General features: G+C 36.9%; 1 protein-coding gene across 2 annotated transcripts in view; it reads left to right on the forward strand.

Annotated features, from left to right (window-relative positions):
• Positions 1-16,831, forward strand: part of RNF169 (ring finger protein 169) — a 90,808-nt gene that overhangs the window by 43,266 nt on the left and 30,711 nt on the right. For both annotated transcript variants that reach the window (XM_025357371.1, XM_025357372.1), the window contains exon 3: positions 12,987-13,133. In XM_025357371.1, the coding sequence (XP_025213156.1) occupies positions 12,987-13,133 (147 nt within the window). The remainder of the gene's footprint in view (positions 1-12,986; positions 13,134-16,831) is intronic.

The raw sequence follows: 16,831 nt of genomic DNA on the forward strand, positions 1-16,831 counted from the left end.
GAAAATTAATTCAAGATGGATTAGAGACTTAAATGTTAGACCTAATACCATAAAAACCCTAGAAGAAAACCTAGGTAATACCATTTAGGACATAGGCATGGGCAAGGACTTCACGTCTAAAACACCAAAAGCAATGGCAACAAAAGCCAAAATTGACAAATGGGATCTCATTAAACTAAAGAGCTTCTGCAGAGCAAAAGAAACTACCATCAGAGTGAACAGGCAACCTACAGAATGGGAGAAAATTTTTGCAATCTACTCATCTGACAAAGGGCTAATATCCAGAACCTACAAAGAACTCAAACAAATTTACAGGAAAAAAACAAACTACCCCATCAAAAAGTGGGCAAAGGATATGAACAGACAGTTCTCAAAAGAAGACATTCATACAGCCAACAGACACATGAAAAAATGCTCATCATCACTGGCCATCAGAGAAATGCAAATCAAAACCACAGTGAGATACCATCTCACACCAGTTAGAATGGCAATCATTAAAAAGTCAGGAAACAACAGGTGCTGGAGAGGATGTGGAGAAATAGGAACACTTTTACACTGTTGGTGGGATTGTAAACTAGTTCAACCATTATGGAAAACAGTATGGCGATTCCTCAAGGATCTAGAACTAGAAGTACCATATGACCTAGCCATCCCATTACTGGGTATATACCCAAAGGATTATAAATCATGCTGCTATAAAGACACATGCACACGTATGTTTATTGCGGCACTATTCACAATAGCAAAGACTTGGAATCAACCCAAATGTCCATCAGTGACAGATTGGATTAAGAAAATGTGGCACATATACACCATGGAATACTGTGCAGCCATAAAAAAGGATGAGTTTGTGTCCTTTGTAGGGACATGGATGCAGCTGGAAACCATCATTCTCAGCAAACTGTTGCAAGAGCAGAAAACCAAACACCGCATGTTCTCACTCATAGGTGGGAACTGAACAATGAGATCACTTGGACTCAGGAAGGGGAACACCATACACCGGGGCCTATCACGGGGAGGGGGGAGGGGGGAGGGATTGCATTGGGAGTTATACCCGATGTAAATGACGAGTTGATGGGTGCTGACGAGTTGATGGGTGCAGCACGCCAACATGGCACAAGTATACATATGTAACAAACCTGCACGTTATCCACATGTACCCTAGAACTTAAAGTATAAAAAAAAAAAAATTGCACTTAAATCCATTTGGCTATGCAGTGTATCGTGAACTGTTGAGCTGGCCTTTTTCTTATTTTTATTTATTTATTTTAAAAGTAGCTTTATTTATCTAGAAAGTTTAAAATATGTTGTTATACCACAGAACAAGCAGATTATTTTAAAAGCTTTTTCTTATTAGATTATAAATCTTTCAAGATAGATCTGTCTGTTTTAGTCTCTTTAGCTCCACCGTATCTAACGTAATATCTTACACATAGCTCTTCACTGAGTACTTATCTAATTGAAGTTCTAATCATCTAGTTTCACAGCCCCTTCTCTTATTAGAAATGACTTGTGTAAGGATGTATATATGGCTGGTTCATGATACAGCTAGATATATTTTATGATTTCTAGGGATTTGGCTGGGCACAGTGGCTCACATCTATAATCCCAGAACTTTGGGAGGCTGAAGTGGGAGGATCATTTGAACCCAGGAGTTCGAGACCAACCTGGGCAATATAGTGAGACCTCATCACCACAAAAACATTTTAAAAAAGTTAGCCGGGTGTGGTTTCAGCTACTCAGGAGGCTGAACTGGGGAGATTGCTTGAGCCTGGGTGGTTGAGGCTGCAGTGAGTCGTGTTTGCGTCCCTGCCCTCCTGCCTTAGCAACAGAGCAAGTCCCTGTCTCAAAAAAAAAAAAAAAAAAAAAAGATTTCCAGTGGGTTTTTTTTCCTACACTATTGCTATTTTTTCTTCTTTCTTTTGAAATGTTATATAATGTTTGAAGAAATGCCCACTTTTAGCATGTGCTAGAATATCTCTAAAACCAGAAGGTAAGTACAGAATCTCATAGTACATCTTTAAGATGTACAGGTAACAGGTGTGGTATTAAGAAGAAGGAAAAATTCTGAATATAATGTTTGAATTTTAACTACATGAGGGAAGAACATTTAATTTATAGGATGTTCAGGATCCAAGAACATTAGATATAGTTGTCTCCTTTTGCTATTTGTAACTACCCAGATGTGGAGAAACAGTTTTGTCAAATAATGTGCTTTTCAAAGAAAAGAACACACTTGGAGCATTCAAAACACGATCAAATTGAATTAGAATAGCAGGTTATTCAGGTTATTTCTGCAGTGTGCTGTTTTTCCTTGTCTTATTGTTTAGGGTCAGGATCAGTAGTTATAAGGTTACTATATTAGTATAATTATTTTTATGGTTTAAGTATTAATAAAATCATTTAACTACTACTTGGAAGCCAAATTAAGGAATTTTCCAGAAGCTGTTGCCACTGTTGTCTCTACTATAAAATAAAATATTTTGTTAAAATATGTAATGAGTGAGGCTTTTAATAAATTAGAATAGCTTTATTTTTTTCTGCTTATGAACATAAGCAGAATTGTGCATTTCTGTTAATTGGGAAAGAAACATTCAGGTTATCAAAAAGTTTTAAAGCAGAAAGGGAAAATCGCCAGTAATCCTGCCACCTAATTAACATGTTTAAATATTTATCAGAAATTTAAGCTTAAGACTTTAAAAACAGATTTAAGATCACATTATGCATGCCACTTTTACTGCCCTTTTAAAATTTAGCATATCACATGAAGTTTTCCGTATTAATATAGATCTATGTCAACATTTTAATGGCTGTATAGAATTATAGAAAATATTGTAATATATCACATATATGCCAATATTTTCCCTAAATCCAAAACCATTCAAGAGTCAGAAATAACTTTTAAAAATATAATATGTAGAAAAGATTCCATAAGATAAACAGATTTTTAAAATGCCCATCTCTAGCCAAATTTGTTTAAAACCTCACAAGTAATCTGCTTTCAGTGATGAGTGTTCCTCTAAAATTGCAAACTTGGTTATATTTTTCCAGATTCAAATCAGGGTTTAAGGTCTTATTTGTTGTTTACATTTGAGAGTAAACTTTTTTGTTTATCACAAACTTTTTAAAAAATGCAGGTGTTCAACAAATCATAATACAGATGATGTAGATATTTTACCCTAAGCTGAGAAACAGTAGTGTGATTAAGAGCTGACTTCTTGAGTTCAAATCCTGGCTCTGCCACTTAATAGTATGTGAATTTCGGCAAGCTATTTGAGTTCTCCATGTCTTAGTTTTCTGGTCTGTAAGATAGACATCATAGTACCAAGCTTATAGGGTTATTGTAAAATAGTGCCTGGTCCATAGTAAACTGTATATAAGTATTACTTATTAATATTTAGTATTTGGAATTCTAAAAAATCTAGCACAAAGTAATTCCTTCTGTTGCTACCATTTATTTGCTGCCTTTGGGTAAGAAACAGAAAACTCAAAAAGTCATAGTTGGAGGCTGGCAAGTTACTGATATGAAACACAAATGAATTCTCAATTTTCTTGAACTTGGACAGTGAAGATGTGTCTTTGTCTTTTTACAGTGATGACTTAAGAGCTCTTTCTGCTTCCCGTAAGCAACTGTCCCCCTTTTCATTCAGCCTTTCGGCTTGGCAGCTAAACATATGACTGATAAGATATCTGCTGGTTCAATTTATATGTAAACTTGGATGCCTACAATTCATTTTATATGCCTATCTACAAAATGCACGTAATAATTTAAAACCTGTATGGAAGTAATTTTAAATATCTTATTACATAAGGAGAAAATTGGTAAAATATTGTTTTGGCATAAATATTTAGATATGCTTAATTCTAAAGCTAACATTTAATTTGAAAGTGGTCTAGAATTTAAAGTGAAGAGAACATAGTATGATAAATGTGATTTCTTTAAAATTAGGTAAGACTCATAAGAGCAAGTCAGATGCTTTGGTGCTATTTATGTGATACATCAAGTAAAAGTTACGGCTTTTTTGCACGTTACCTTGTATGCAAGAGATCGTTTGCTGTGAGTTCAGGATGCTGTAAACGGGAGCTAAGAGTAGTCCTTTCACCCCAAATACATTGTTTTTGTGGATAGCATCAGCAGTAGTCACCAGTCAGACCCTATAGAAGCCGTAGCTGTTACTGCCAAGTGAGAGTACAGGAAATAGAGGATATAAAGCATCAGTTGTTCTAGATACCAAAGTAAATTGAAATGTTCTGACACCAGTTTGATTATCTAACTAGTTTATGTTCTGAATCAGTGGTTCTGAAGCAGTGGTCTGCAACTTTTTTACCAGCTTGTATTATATTCCTTTCATGATCCCCATATGAATTTAAAGTATTTTAATAGCGCTATTAAAAAGCTCTAGATATCAAAAAAAGTGTATTCAGCCTACTTATTAATATGGTGATACTTAAGCTAGGCATAGTGGTGCATGCCTGTAATCCCAGCTACTTGGGAGGCTGAGGCGGGAGGATCACTGGAGCCTTGGCAACATAGTGAGACTCTGTCTCTAAAAAGCAAAGAGGGTGATATTTAATAGATAGAAACTTATGGACTATAAGTGTCTAATTTGTTAGATTTTTAAAAATATGTTAAAAATTAACTTAAAGATTCCCATTATTAGCTTGTGAAACCCCCCTTAGAATCTAGGGTCCCAGATTGAGAACCATTGGCCCAGAGATAACCAGAACATGAATAAAATGTTCATAACTCATAGTTTACTGTTTCATGTGCATCATTTTATTTTATAAGGAAAAACCTGTTACCCCTTGTCAGGAGAAGGATTAATTAAACACCATGAGACTGTATGGTTCTACGGCGCTCCCAAATTATTTCTTTAGTCTACTATTATTGGATGGTGGTCCATTTAACCAGTTGAGATAAGAAAATCAGAAAATTATGGATATATAAGCTCTAGTCTTTAAAGTACCATTGAGCAGCACTCCCCCCATAAGCCCTATACCCATGGCACTGTCTGGTTGTTACCTTTTATGGTGGAATTGAGAATACAGTGGTTCTTCACAAAGCATGGAACAGTCACCACAATAGGTATGGTTTGTGTCAAAAAATATCTTTGTTGGAAGGACTGTTTATAAAAATCAGTTAGTCCAGGCTGGGCATGGTGGCTCACGCCTGTAATTTCAGCACTTTGGGAGGCCGAGGCAAGTGGATCACCTGAGGTCAGGAGTTCGAGACCAGACTGGCCAACATGGTAAGACCTCGTCTCTAAAAATACAAAAATTAGCCAGGCGTGGTGGTGCACAGCTGTAATCCCAGCTACTCGGGAGGCTGAGGCACAAGACTGACTTGAACCTGAGAGGCGGAGGTTGCAGTGAGCTGAGATCATGCCATTGTGCTCCAGCCCGGGCAACAGAGCGAGATTCTGTCTCAAAAAAAAAAAAAAAAAAAAATCAGTCCAATCTTCAACAGCATTCTGCTTGTGAGCAACTTTGTCATTTTTGGTCAAGACTATAGTCTTAGCACTAAAAATTTGCCTAACACATAGAATCTGATGCACTGTAAATATTTATGGAACTGAGCTTATTGAACACAGACCCTGTATCTGGAACTCAAGTAGGGGAGTGGAAATCAAGGATGCATAGGTTGCTGATTAGAAGAAGCTCACAGTATCTGGGGGAAAAGGGATTTGAAAACAAGTAATTGAACACAAGTAATTTTTTTGGGGGGGGGCGGGGACGGAGTCTTGCTCTGTCACCCAGGCTGGAGTGCAGTGGGGCAATCTTGGCTCACTGCAAGCTCTGCCTCCTGGGTTCACACCATTTTCCTGCCTCAGCCTCCGGAGTAGCTGAGACTACAGGTACCTGCCACCACGCCAGGCTAATTTTTTTTTTTTGTATTTTTAGTAGAGATGGGGTTTCACTGTGTTAGCCAGGATGATCTCAATCTCCTGACCTAATGATCTGCCTGCCTCGGTCTCCCAAAGTGTCAGGATACAGGTGTGAGCCACCATGCCCGAACAAACACAAGTAATTTATATTAGAAGTCTGTGATAGAGATATGAGATATGTTCTGGGTGTTATGAAATATATTTTTAAATGCCTTATTTGAAATAGCGTGGCATGTATATATGTTTTAGCCTATATTCCAAGGATGGCTAGTTAACATCTTAAGTACTAACAGGAAATATATACTCTGGAGTAGTTACTTAGTATGTAAAAGATTATAATCAGAATTTTCACTTCATAGGCTCCTATAAGCCCATCAGTTATTTTAATCATCACCCAGTACCTGAGGTTTGTTAACAAACATAACAGATGTTATAAATGATCTCAGAATTTCTGATTTTTATAATATTCAACAGACATAAAACTGGGAAGAATAATAAAAATGAACCTCTGTATATCCATCACCTAGAATCAGTAATTATGTTAATAAACAATTATGAAGATAAATATTAATAATTTTTCATGAGGAAATGAGCATTATTCAAGATACATGGATTGGTGGTAAATATTGTACAGGCATTTCTGCCCTTGCATGGAGAGAATTTAAGAATACGGTGAGAGAATGAAATTGGACCCATATCGTATACTATATACAGCAGGTCATTGTTCAACAATGATGTTATTTTGTTCAACATCATTTCATTATGACATTGATGAGAGAAAAAAATCACTTCTCAGCCAGGGCCATTGTCTGCATGGAGTTTGCATTCTCCCCATACCTGTGTGGGTTTTTTCTGGATACTCTGGTTTCCTCCCACATCTCAAAGATGTGCACATTAGATGAATTGGCATATCTATATTGTCCTAGTCTGAGTGAGTGGGTATGTGTGTGTGAGTGTGCCCTGTGATGGAATGGTGTCCAGTCAAGGGTTTGTTCTTAGCCTATGCGCTGAGCTGCTGGGATAGGCTCTGGCCACCTGTAACCCTGAACTGGAATAAATAGGTTAGGAAATTAGTGAATAAATGAGTACAAATTTTTGTAAAATAACAATTTGTGAAGTATATGATAATCATACAAATGGAGAACAATGAACTATGTAGTACGAAAGTGCTCAGTGAGCCTATCATATCTGTCATTGTTTTTGCACTGCATAGTGGTAGGAGGTGCTCTTTAGAGTTTTTCTTTGCAAACATGTATTCTTTGATTTAACGCATCACTACTGCAACCACTATCACTCACTGATTCACCAAAATTGGGTAAATAATTATCTTGCTTGTTTTTATCTTTCTTAAATGTATGTGTAGCTCTCATTCATCTCAGTGTTTAATATTAGAAGTAGTTGGGTCTTTATTTAGAAGTTTGGTGTTTTTTTGTGAATAGAAATATGCTGTCGGAACTTAACTCTTTTATACCAGTTAGCCTATGGTAAAATTGTTTTATTATATGTCATTTGCTTGAAGTTTCAGTTTCTGAGAACCTATTGACAATGTTAAGAAATGTGTATCTAACAATGGACTTGGATCCAGAATATATAAAGAACTCTTGCTAATCTAACTAGTAAGGTTTAAAAAAAGGACAAAAGATTTGAACAGACATTCCACAAAATAAGATACACTTTCATGCAGTAGTAGTAGGAGTATGAAATATAACCACCATTGGAAACCTTTTGGCTGTTGTTCTATAAATTTAAATATACACTTAACTGTGTGATGCAGCAATTCCACTTGTAGCTATTTAGCCAACCAAAATAAAAACACCTGTCCACAAAATGACATGAATGTCCACAGTAGATTTATTCATAATAGCCCAGAACTAAATAGCAACCCAAGTGTCCAACACTTGTGGATAAGCAAATTGTGCTTTATTCATACAATGTGTTATATCTTATCCGTAGAAAGAAGTGTCTTATTAGTAAACTCAGTAACATGGATGAATCAGTCTCAAAAGTATCATGCTGAGTGAATGAAACTTAACACAAAGAAATACATCTTGTATATTTTTATAATAGGCAAAACTAATATAGTAATCAGATTAGTGGTAGCCTGGGGCTAAGTGGTTTGGGAGATTGATTGCCAGTAGGTTCAAAAGGACTTTCTGGGGAGGGCAGAAATGTTCCGTATCTTGATTAGGGAAATGATTACATGGATATATACATTTGACAAAACTCATTGAACTATACATTCCATATGTGTCATATGTGGGTTATATCTTAACATAAAAAATGAATTCTATGTAGACTGAAAGGTCAAATAATAAGTTCGTTAAAGATAACATGGGAGAATATTCTCATGATAGTGGGGTAAGCAACATTTATAAATGGGATAGAAAAAGCACCAACCATAAGGTAAAAGAGTGATAAATTGAACTGCATTAGAACTTGATACTTCTTGTCTTCAGAAGAGTATAGTTGACCCTTGAATAACAGAGATTCGAACTACATGAGTTTATCTATATGCACATTTTGTTTTGCAACCCTATGGATTGAAAATTAGTATTCATGGGATGCAAAACCTGCAGATACAGAGGGCCGACTTTTTATTTAGGCAGGTTTTGCAGGGCCTACTCTGAGACTTAAGTATGTATGGATTTTGGTATATGTGGGGGTCCTGGAACCAATCCCCCACATATTCCGAGTGACAGCTGTACTAAGATAGTGAGAAAGTCAAGCTTCTGTGTGAGAGGGGGAAAAAGTATACATGTATATATACACACACACACACGTACATACATATAAGATATATGTATATATGTATTCATATATTTTTACTGACAACTGCTTCATATCCAAAAAATATAAAGAACTCTTACAAATTACTAGAGGAAAAAAACAAACATCTAAAAGAAAAAAGGGTAAAGATATCAATAGGCACTTCATAAAAGAGGATTTTCGCATAATAAACATGTAAAGCTGTTGTAGCTGTTGTACATCTTTAATCATTAGAGAAATACGAATTAAAATAATAATGCAGTGCCAATATATACACACTGGAATGGCTAAAATTGACAAATAGTACTGAGTGTCAGCAAAGCTGGGAGCAACTGTCATTCTACACTGGGGAGGGAGGCATGTAATTTGTACAACCAGTTTGGAAAACTGTGGCTGCATACCTTATGACTCAGCAGTTTCTGTTCTAAGATACACTCCAGAGAACATTGTGTATACCTGCATACATATTCCATAATATTTTTAGCAGTCAATTTATAAATAGCCAAAAATAGAAACTACTTAAATATCCATCAACAATAGGATGGTTAAATTGTTTTATTGTCAAACAACACAATACTATACAGCAAAACAAGAAATAATAAACTGCTTGTACCTACGTGGATGAATATCACAAATAGAATGTTGAGTGAAGGCAGAAAGATTCAGTAAGCATGTAAGACTTCACTTATATAAAATTCAGAAATAGGTAAAATGATTTTTTTTGGTGTTAGAAACCAGAATCATGGTTTCTACCATAGTTCACTCACTTTTGGGTGAGGGGTAAGCATAAGGGCTGTATTGGTAATAAACTGTTTCTTGATCTTGGTGGTGGTGAATGGATAATTTATCATTCCTTTATTTGTATACTTTTCTGTGTATATATTATGCTTTGATTTTTAAAATTTTAGTTTTAGAAATTAATGAGGGAAAAGTAAAGATTCTTTTCAGGAAAAAAATTGCTTAGTAATCCTGATAGTGTGGCTGATTATGAGATTAATGTACAGATGTCAATAACTTTTCTCTAGTAATTGGCATCTGAAAATGGAAGGAGTAAAAATGACCTCATTTACAGTAGTGAATGGCTTCATTCTATCTCCTTGTTTAGGGTCCTGCTGCTTTTTAGCTCTATGGCTTCTCTGCTCTGTTGTCTCTATTGCAGTACCTACCATGGGGACTTACTCAGGTTGTACAAGCCAATCATTGTGGAGTATTTAACACTCCATGGGGCACACTTTGGTCAGTGGGATGTGGGAGCCAATAGATACATGCTTCCTTTTTTTTCACCTCAGACTGACAGTCTTGAGATACATTTCATATACCTGTAGCCAACTAATGGGCTAACTATTGCAGCACTTTATATTGGCTTTCTGTCTTTTTTGGTTGTGCTGCTCTGTCCTTCTACACCCTGCAGAAGTATTAATGCATAAGCCTTCTCAGACTGCCCTGGTCCTCACAACAAAGAATTATAGAGCCTGGCATGTCAGTTGTGCTGAGGTTGAGAAACCGGTATCTGAAGCCAATGGTTTGCTTTAAAATCCAAGCTCTTCAGTATTTAATGTCTATGATTTGAGAAATAACCATTGAGTCTTAATTTTTGTCTCTATAAAATAGTAATGATAAATAAATAGAAACAGAGTCTTTAAGGATTAAATGAGGTAAGTTTGATAAACTTAATGCCTAGAACATAGAAGGGTTCAACAAACAACAGCAATTGATATTTTTTATTCACGTTTAAAATGCTACTTTCTGGCCGGGCACGGTGGCTCATGCCTGTAATCCCAGCACTTTGGGAGGCCGAGGCGGGTATATCACGAGGTCAGGAGATTGAGACCATCCTGGCTAACACGGTGAAACCCCGTCTCTACTAAAAATACAAAAAATTAGCCGGGCATGGTGGCAGGCGCCTGTAGTCCCAGCTACTCGGGAGGCTGAGGCAGGAGAATGGCGTGAATGCGGGAGGCAGAGCTTGCAGTGAGCCGAGATCGTGCCATTGCACTCCAGCCTGGGTGACACAGTGAGACTCCGTCTCAAAAAAAAAAAAAAAAAAAGCTATTTTTTGACCCTCCCTTAGTCTTTTTCAGTATAAAAACTCGCTTCTAGAGACCAAGTTCTCAAATCCTTATAAATAACAACCAAAAGCAATGAAAACAAAGAAATGAAAACTTGTATAGAACTCCATATTGGAAAACACCAACATGATTCATTTGAATATTTAAATTGGATACATGATTTTTTTCACTTTTGTAAATTTTTAGCTAATGGTCTGTTAGCAGTGGCTCAGCATTGCAATGAAAATGTTGTTTGCCAGCAACCCAAGTACATTGTCAAAAACTTTGAGAGCAGTGGTAAAAATTATTAGGAAGCTGGGCATAGTGGTTGATGCCTGTAATAACAGCACTTTGGTAGGCAGGAGGATCATTTGAGCTCAGGAGTTTGAGACCAGCCTGGGCAACATAGTGAGATTCTATCTCTATTAAAAAATAAAATTAAGAAAAAAATAAATTATTTGGAGGCAGAAGGATACATTCTAAAACACTAGAAAAGCCAGAGAACATAGTATGTTAACACCATTAAGCACCAAACAAAATAACACTAAGATATATAAAACAAGACATGTAATATTTAGTTTTCTTAAAAATAGCAGTATTTATGTATATATTGGAGGGGGCTATCCTGTGCATTTAGGATGTTTAGTAGCACACAGACTCCACTTCCCCAGTTGTGACAATCAAAATTGTCTCCAGACTTGCCAAATGTTCTGGCAAGTTGGGGAGGGAGGCAGAATAATTCTTGGTTGAGAACTGCTGAGATAGACCTTGATTTGCATTCCATCCCCATGCCTATGGCAGTGTGAATTTAAACACGTTACCTAACACTTAAACCAATGTAGACATAGTGCTTGGCTAAGCACCTGACACACAGAGTTCAGTAAATGATAATTCCAATGATGCTAAAACCTGTTCTCTTTTGAACCATTATGCTCCTTTGTCCTCTAAAAGTAAACCACCCCTGTAGTCAAGTTGTTGAATAAGGTCTTCTCATCTAAGATCTTCAAAAGACCTTAAATCTTTTAAGTGGGCAGTTAGTGTAGACTATAGTTTTGTTTTCTCCCCAGCTATGGATTTGCTTTCCTTCCCTCTGTGTTCCTGTTTGGATTGGGCAGAGATGGTAGTACATTTTTTAATTTTAATCTCCTCCTGGCACAGCATTGTGTTTGGTGTTCTTTGCATATTCATAACCTCATGAATTCGACTAATATCTTAAAGATTATTTCAGGCTTACAAAAATCAGACCTACAGAAATCGAAAGATAAGACTAAGGCTTTGTTGTTTTGGGGTTTTTTCTGTTTTTGTTTGTTTGTTTTGTTTTGAACCCAGAGGCAGCAGCCTATCAAAAATATTTATTTGTTCTTTAGCTTAATTTTTTCATAAGAATAATTAAAAGTATTAGTAGCCTGTAATTGCTTTGATATACATCATTTTATTTAAATGTTATTAAAACTCTAGACAGGAAAAAGGAAAAAAAGTAGAAATGGAGTCTTGATGTACTATAGGTACACAGCAAGACTCTGTTAATAAATGCTACTATATTGTTATCTCATTTACTCCTGCAGGGTAAGTTGCACTATCCCTGTTTTCTTGAAGACAAGCAAATGATGCTTCCTTTGCTCATGGTCACCAAGGTTTTATTGCAAAGCCCATGCTATTTTGATAATGCCATGCCACCTCCCCAAAATAAAGAGCATATCTCTCTGCCATAAATTTGTACAGCCAGGTGCAGTGGCTCATGCCTGTAATCCAGCACTTAGGGAGGCCTAGGCAGGTGGATTGCTTGAGCCCTGGAATTCAAGACCAGCTTGGGCAACATAGTGAGATCCCATCTCTACTATTATAAAATTAAAACAAAATTTCTTTGTAGACTGTGTATCTTGACTTATCCTGTAACTGCAGGATAACAGCATAAAAATATAGGACGTTAGAACTGCATTAAGTCATTCTTTTGTTGCCAAGGAGGCCTCATCCAGCTTCTCTGGCTTTCTGTGGCCATCTCTGCTCTTCTCCTAGTCCAGTGCAGTTACATCTGGCTTATGGGAATATGATTTCATATTGCTTAACAATGCAGAGCGGTTAAATCTTTAGCTCTGAAGAGTATGTTTGGCAAGAGCCAAGTAAAGGTAGATTTACTTAGAAATCAAGAGGGCTCTATATCTGATAAGAAAAATAGTCTCAAAACTGCCATGTGATCTGTTTGTTCTAATAAACTACAGAGTAAAATATGTTTTTAAGTTTAGAGTTGCCTAAAACTCGACTGTATTTGCATTATTTGTATTTTTAGCTGAGAGAAGAAAAGTTACAAGAGGAAAAACCCTCTGAAGATCAAATCCACAAGCTGTTACCAGAGGATACAGAAACAGGGAAAAGGAAAATGGATGAACAGAAAAAAAGAGATGAACCATTAGTACTGAAAACAAATCTGGAACGTGTAAGTAAATCACCTTTTTAATGGATACCTGCCTCAGAAATCAGTGGTTAGCCCAGGTGACCTGGACCTGAAAGACCTGTGTTGGTAAACTGTGAGACCAGTAACAGTCATTGACTGTGCAGTTTAAAAGTAGTGAAGAACTTACATCCAGGCCAGAGCTTGAGAAAATAATTTTTGAATGGGATATTAAGACTTGTGGGAAGATGAAGGAACAGTGGGAAAAGCAGGTGAGTGAAAGGAAAAACCTAGTATAGTTTACTACTTGTGATAAGATTTATATGTATGTTGTTATTTTGACTTATGTGTTATTTGACATTTAAGATTTGTACATTGTCTTCTGTCCTCAACTAGATTTTCTTAAAGCATGTATTTTACTTTCCTTTATTCGTTGTAATACCCTAAGCAGCACAGTGTAGATATAAGGTAGGTTTAGATACTTAGTCTATATTTAATTAGACTTCTAACTGGGCCAAATCCTGCCTGAGTTTGTTTCATTACTTATTTACCAAGTAAATTACTAGAAATGGTTGCAAGTTGTGTATTTAACTTACATAAGGAAGCACTTTTGGAGGATCCACTAATTATACCCAAATGGATAATCACATTGAGTTTTATTTCTTTAGTAAGTCATATTGGATTGGACATATATTGTTTGTGAGTGTACTTAGCACATCTTTAGACTCCTATCTTTTAAAATATTTTGTGATTCAGGCTTGTTAATATTTCAGGTTATCTTTCTGGGCAGCTGGAATCGATAAAGCTTTACCATCTATAATGACAGGCAAGATAGCCGAGTGGGGGCAAAAAAAAAAATCTCTGGATCAGCAGGCTACCTCTTACACAGGTCCCAGCATTGTAACTGTTTGTACAACTTTGGCCAGGTTACTTAATTTCTTTGTGCTTCTGGGTTTATTTATTTTTATTTTTCTGGAGCAGGGTCTTGCTTTGTTGCCCAGGCTGGAGTGCAGGGGTGTGATCATGGTTCACTGCAGCCTCAACTTTCCAGGCTCAAGCAATCCTCCTCCCTCAGCCTTCCAAGTATCTGGGACTACAGGCTTGTGCCACTATACCCAGCTAATTGTTGTATTTTTTGTAGAGATAGGGTTTTACCATTTTGCCCACACTGGTCGTGAACTCCTGGGCTCAAGTGATATGTCCGCCTCGGCCTCCCAAAATGCTGGGATTACAGATGTAAGTCACTGCCTGGCCTTGGTTTTATTTTTGCAAAGGTGTCTTTCCTGAACTTAAAAAAGAAAATTCTTTAAGCTTTCTTGGTACAGTAGTGTTTGCTGAGTGCCATATACATGTGCGGCTTCTGATTCTAGTTATAATAATAATAATTATTTAATTATTAAACAAGCCACTTACATTTTACAGGGTTTCAGCCTTCCAAAAGATTCAGTTTACAGGCATGAAGTGTTTGTGTACTCTTAATGCTCTGAACGTTAGAAACCACAGAGGGCAAAAAAGACTGCTACTAGAGAGGCTACAGTTTAGCTAGACAAGAATAAGCTCTATGATGGTCTTGTGTATGTAGTATGTTGTATGACTAGTAGCCCCAGCTGTGGTTTGTAGTCTCTAAAGACCGCGGCTCTACCTCTTCACCCTGACAGTTCTACTACCCATTAAGGTCCTCAGGCACAACAACCCAGAAGGATAAACTAGCCTTGACAGAGAGAGCTGACCCTTCACAATGGTCCTTTGATAGAAATAACCTGTTGTTCCTAGGTCATGCCAAGACTAGGAAATTACTCTAATTATGTTTTCATTTGCCACTACCATTTTTGAAATAGAAATCAAATGCATCCACCTAATTTTAATCTTAAAAGGAGTCAGAAAGTACAAATTCTGATTTGTTCTTGATAACAGCCAGTTTTACAAATGCGTTGAATAAAATCTGACCTACGAATGTGTCAAGTTTTAGATTTTTGTGATTTTTGCCTTTTTTTCTGTTTTCTTTTATAGTTATTTATTTAAGAGATAGGGACTTGTTCAGTTGACAAAGCTGGAGTGCAGTTGCACAGTCATGGCTCACTATAGTTTCGACCTCCCAAGGTCAAGCAGTCCTCTCGCCTCAGCCTTCCAAGTAGGTGGGACCACAGGTGTGTAGCACTATGGCTGGCCAATTTTTATTTTACTTTTTTTATTTTGTAGAGATGAGGGTGTCCCTATGTTGCCCAGACTGGTCTCAAACTCCTGAGCTCAAGGGATCCTCTCACCTTGCTTTCCAAAGTGCGGAATTACAGGCATGATCATGCCAGTGTGCCTGGGCTGCTTTTATATTTTGGAGGACTTTTAAATGGCTCTAATTTAAGAGTTTTCAGTGTGGAGCAAATAATTCCATTTAGTTTGGCCAAGACTACATTCAAATTGAGACCCAAAAGAATCTTAAGAAAGCTGACCAAAGGATTATTTTTTACATAGAAACTATTGTGATTAGAGCGAGACTGATCATTTCTCTCTCCTGTCCCCAAAATTTTAATGACTCCTCTTGTGAAATTAAATGAGGACTCTTCACCGCAACATTCAGGCCCTCAGTGTGATTCTAGCTTATGCTTTCATCCTTGCTTATACCCCAAAACTCTAAGGAGTATATATTTGCTTTCCCCCAAATACATACACTGTGCTTTCCCTTTTCAAGGTCTTTGCTCTTGCATTTTCATCTCATTGAAATGCCATCTAGCTTACCTGTTGGAAGGCTATTTATCTCTCCATGTCCAGTTCAAAAGCTGTCACATTCATGAAGCCTATAGGAATTCCTCTTCTGTTTCTCGACTCCCATCAGCCACTCCCCCAAGCCCCCACTTTGTAACTTTTATAAGAGTTCTCTCATTTTCCTTTACATCATGGTTTTTTGTGTGTTTGTGTTTTTCTACTAGATTGTAAGTTTGTTGAGTATAGGAAATGTCTTATCCATTTAAATCTCCTGTAGTACCCTGCACATTGGAAGTGTTTGATACATGTTTATCAAATTAAGTTTGAATGGAAGGAGGAAGAAGCTTACTCTAGTAGCAGATTATCATGTGTTTTTTTTTTTTAGAATGGAAATAAAGTGAGCACAGTGTTTAATTTATTACAATTAGTTATGGTACATTTAATCCAATAATCGAATCATTAGAAAACAATTTGATGCAGCAGTTATGGTTATACTAAAGGCTAGAAAGCAAAAAGGGAAAAATTACTTGTCATCCCCCAACCTAGAAATGATCCCTATAAACATTTTAGTACATATCCTTATAGATATGTACCATATGAACATATAGAACATATAGATATGTTCATTTCTAAGAACATATAAATATACACCATGTATTGTTTTTCTTTTCAGAAAATGTAACCTAGTATACATACTGGTTTTTTGCTTGTTTTTTTGAGATGGAGTCTCACTCTGTCACCAGGCTGGAGTGCAGTGGCGTGATCTTGGCTTACTACAACCTCTGCCTCCCAGGTTCAATTGATTCTCCTGCCTCAGCCTCCTGAGTAGCTGGGACTACAGGCACGTGTCACCACGCCCAGTTAATCTTTTGTATTTTTAGTAGCGATGGCATTTCTCCATGTTAGCCAGGATGGTCTCGATCTCTTGACCTCATGATCTGCCCACCTCAGCCTCCCAAAGTGCTGGGATTACAGGCATGAGCCACTGCGCCCGGCCTAGATACTGTTTTATAACCTCTTTTAATTTATCTTAAAGTGTGGGT

This window comes from Theropithecus gelada, chromosome 14 (assembly GCF_003255815.1).
Source record: "Theropithecus gelada isolate Dixy chromosome 14, Tgel_1.0, whole genome shotgun sequence".
Classification (NCBI taxonomy): domain Eukaryota; kingdom Metazoa; phylum Chordata; class Mammalia; order Primates; family Cercopithecidae; genus Theropithecus; species Theropithecus gelada.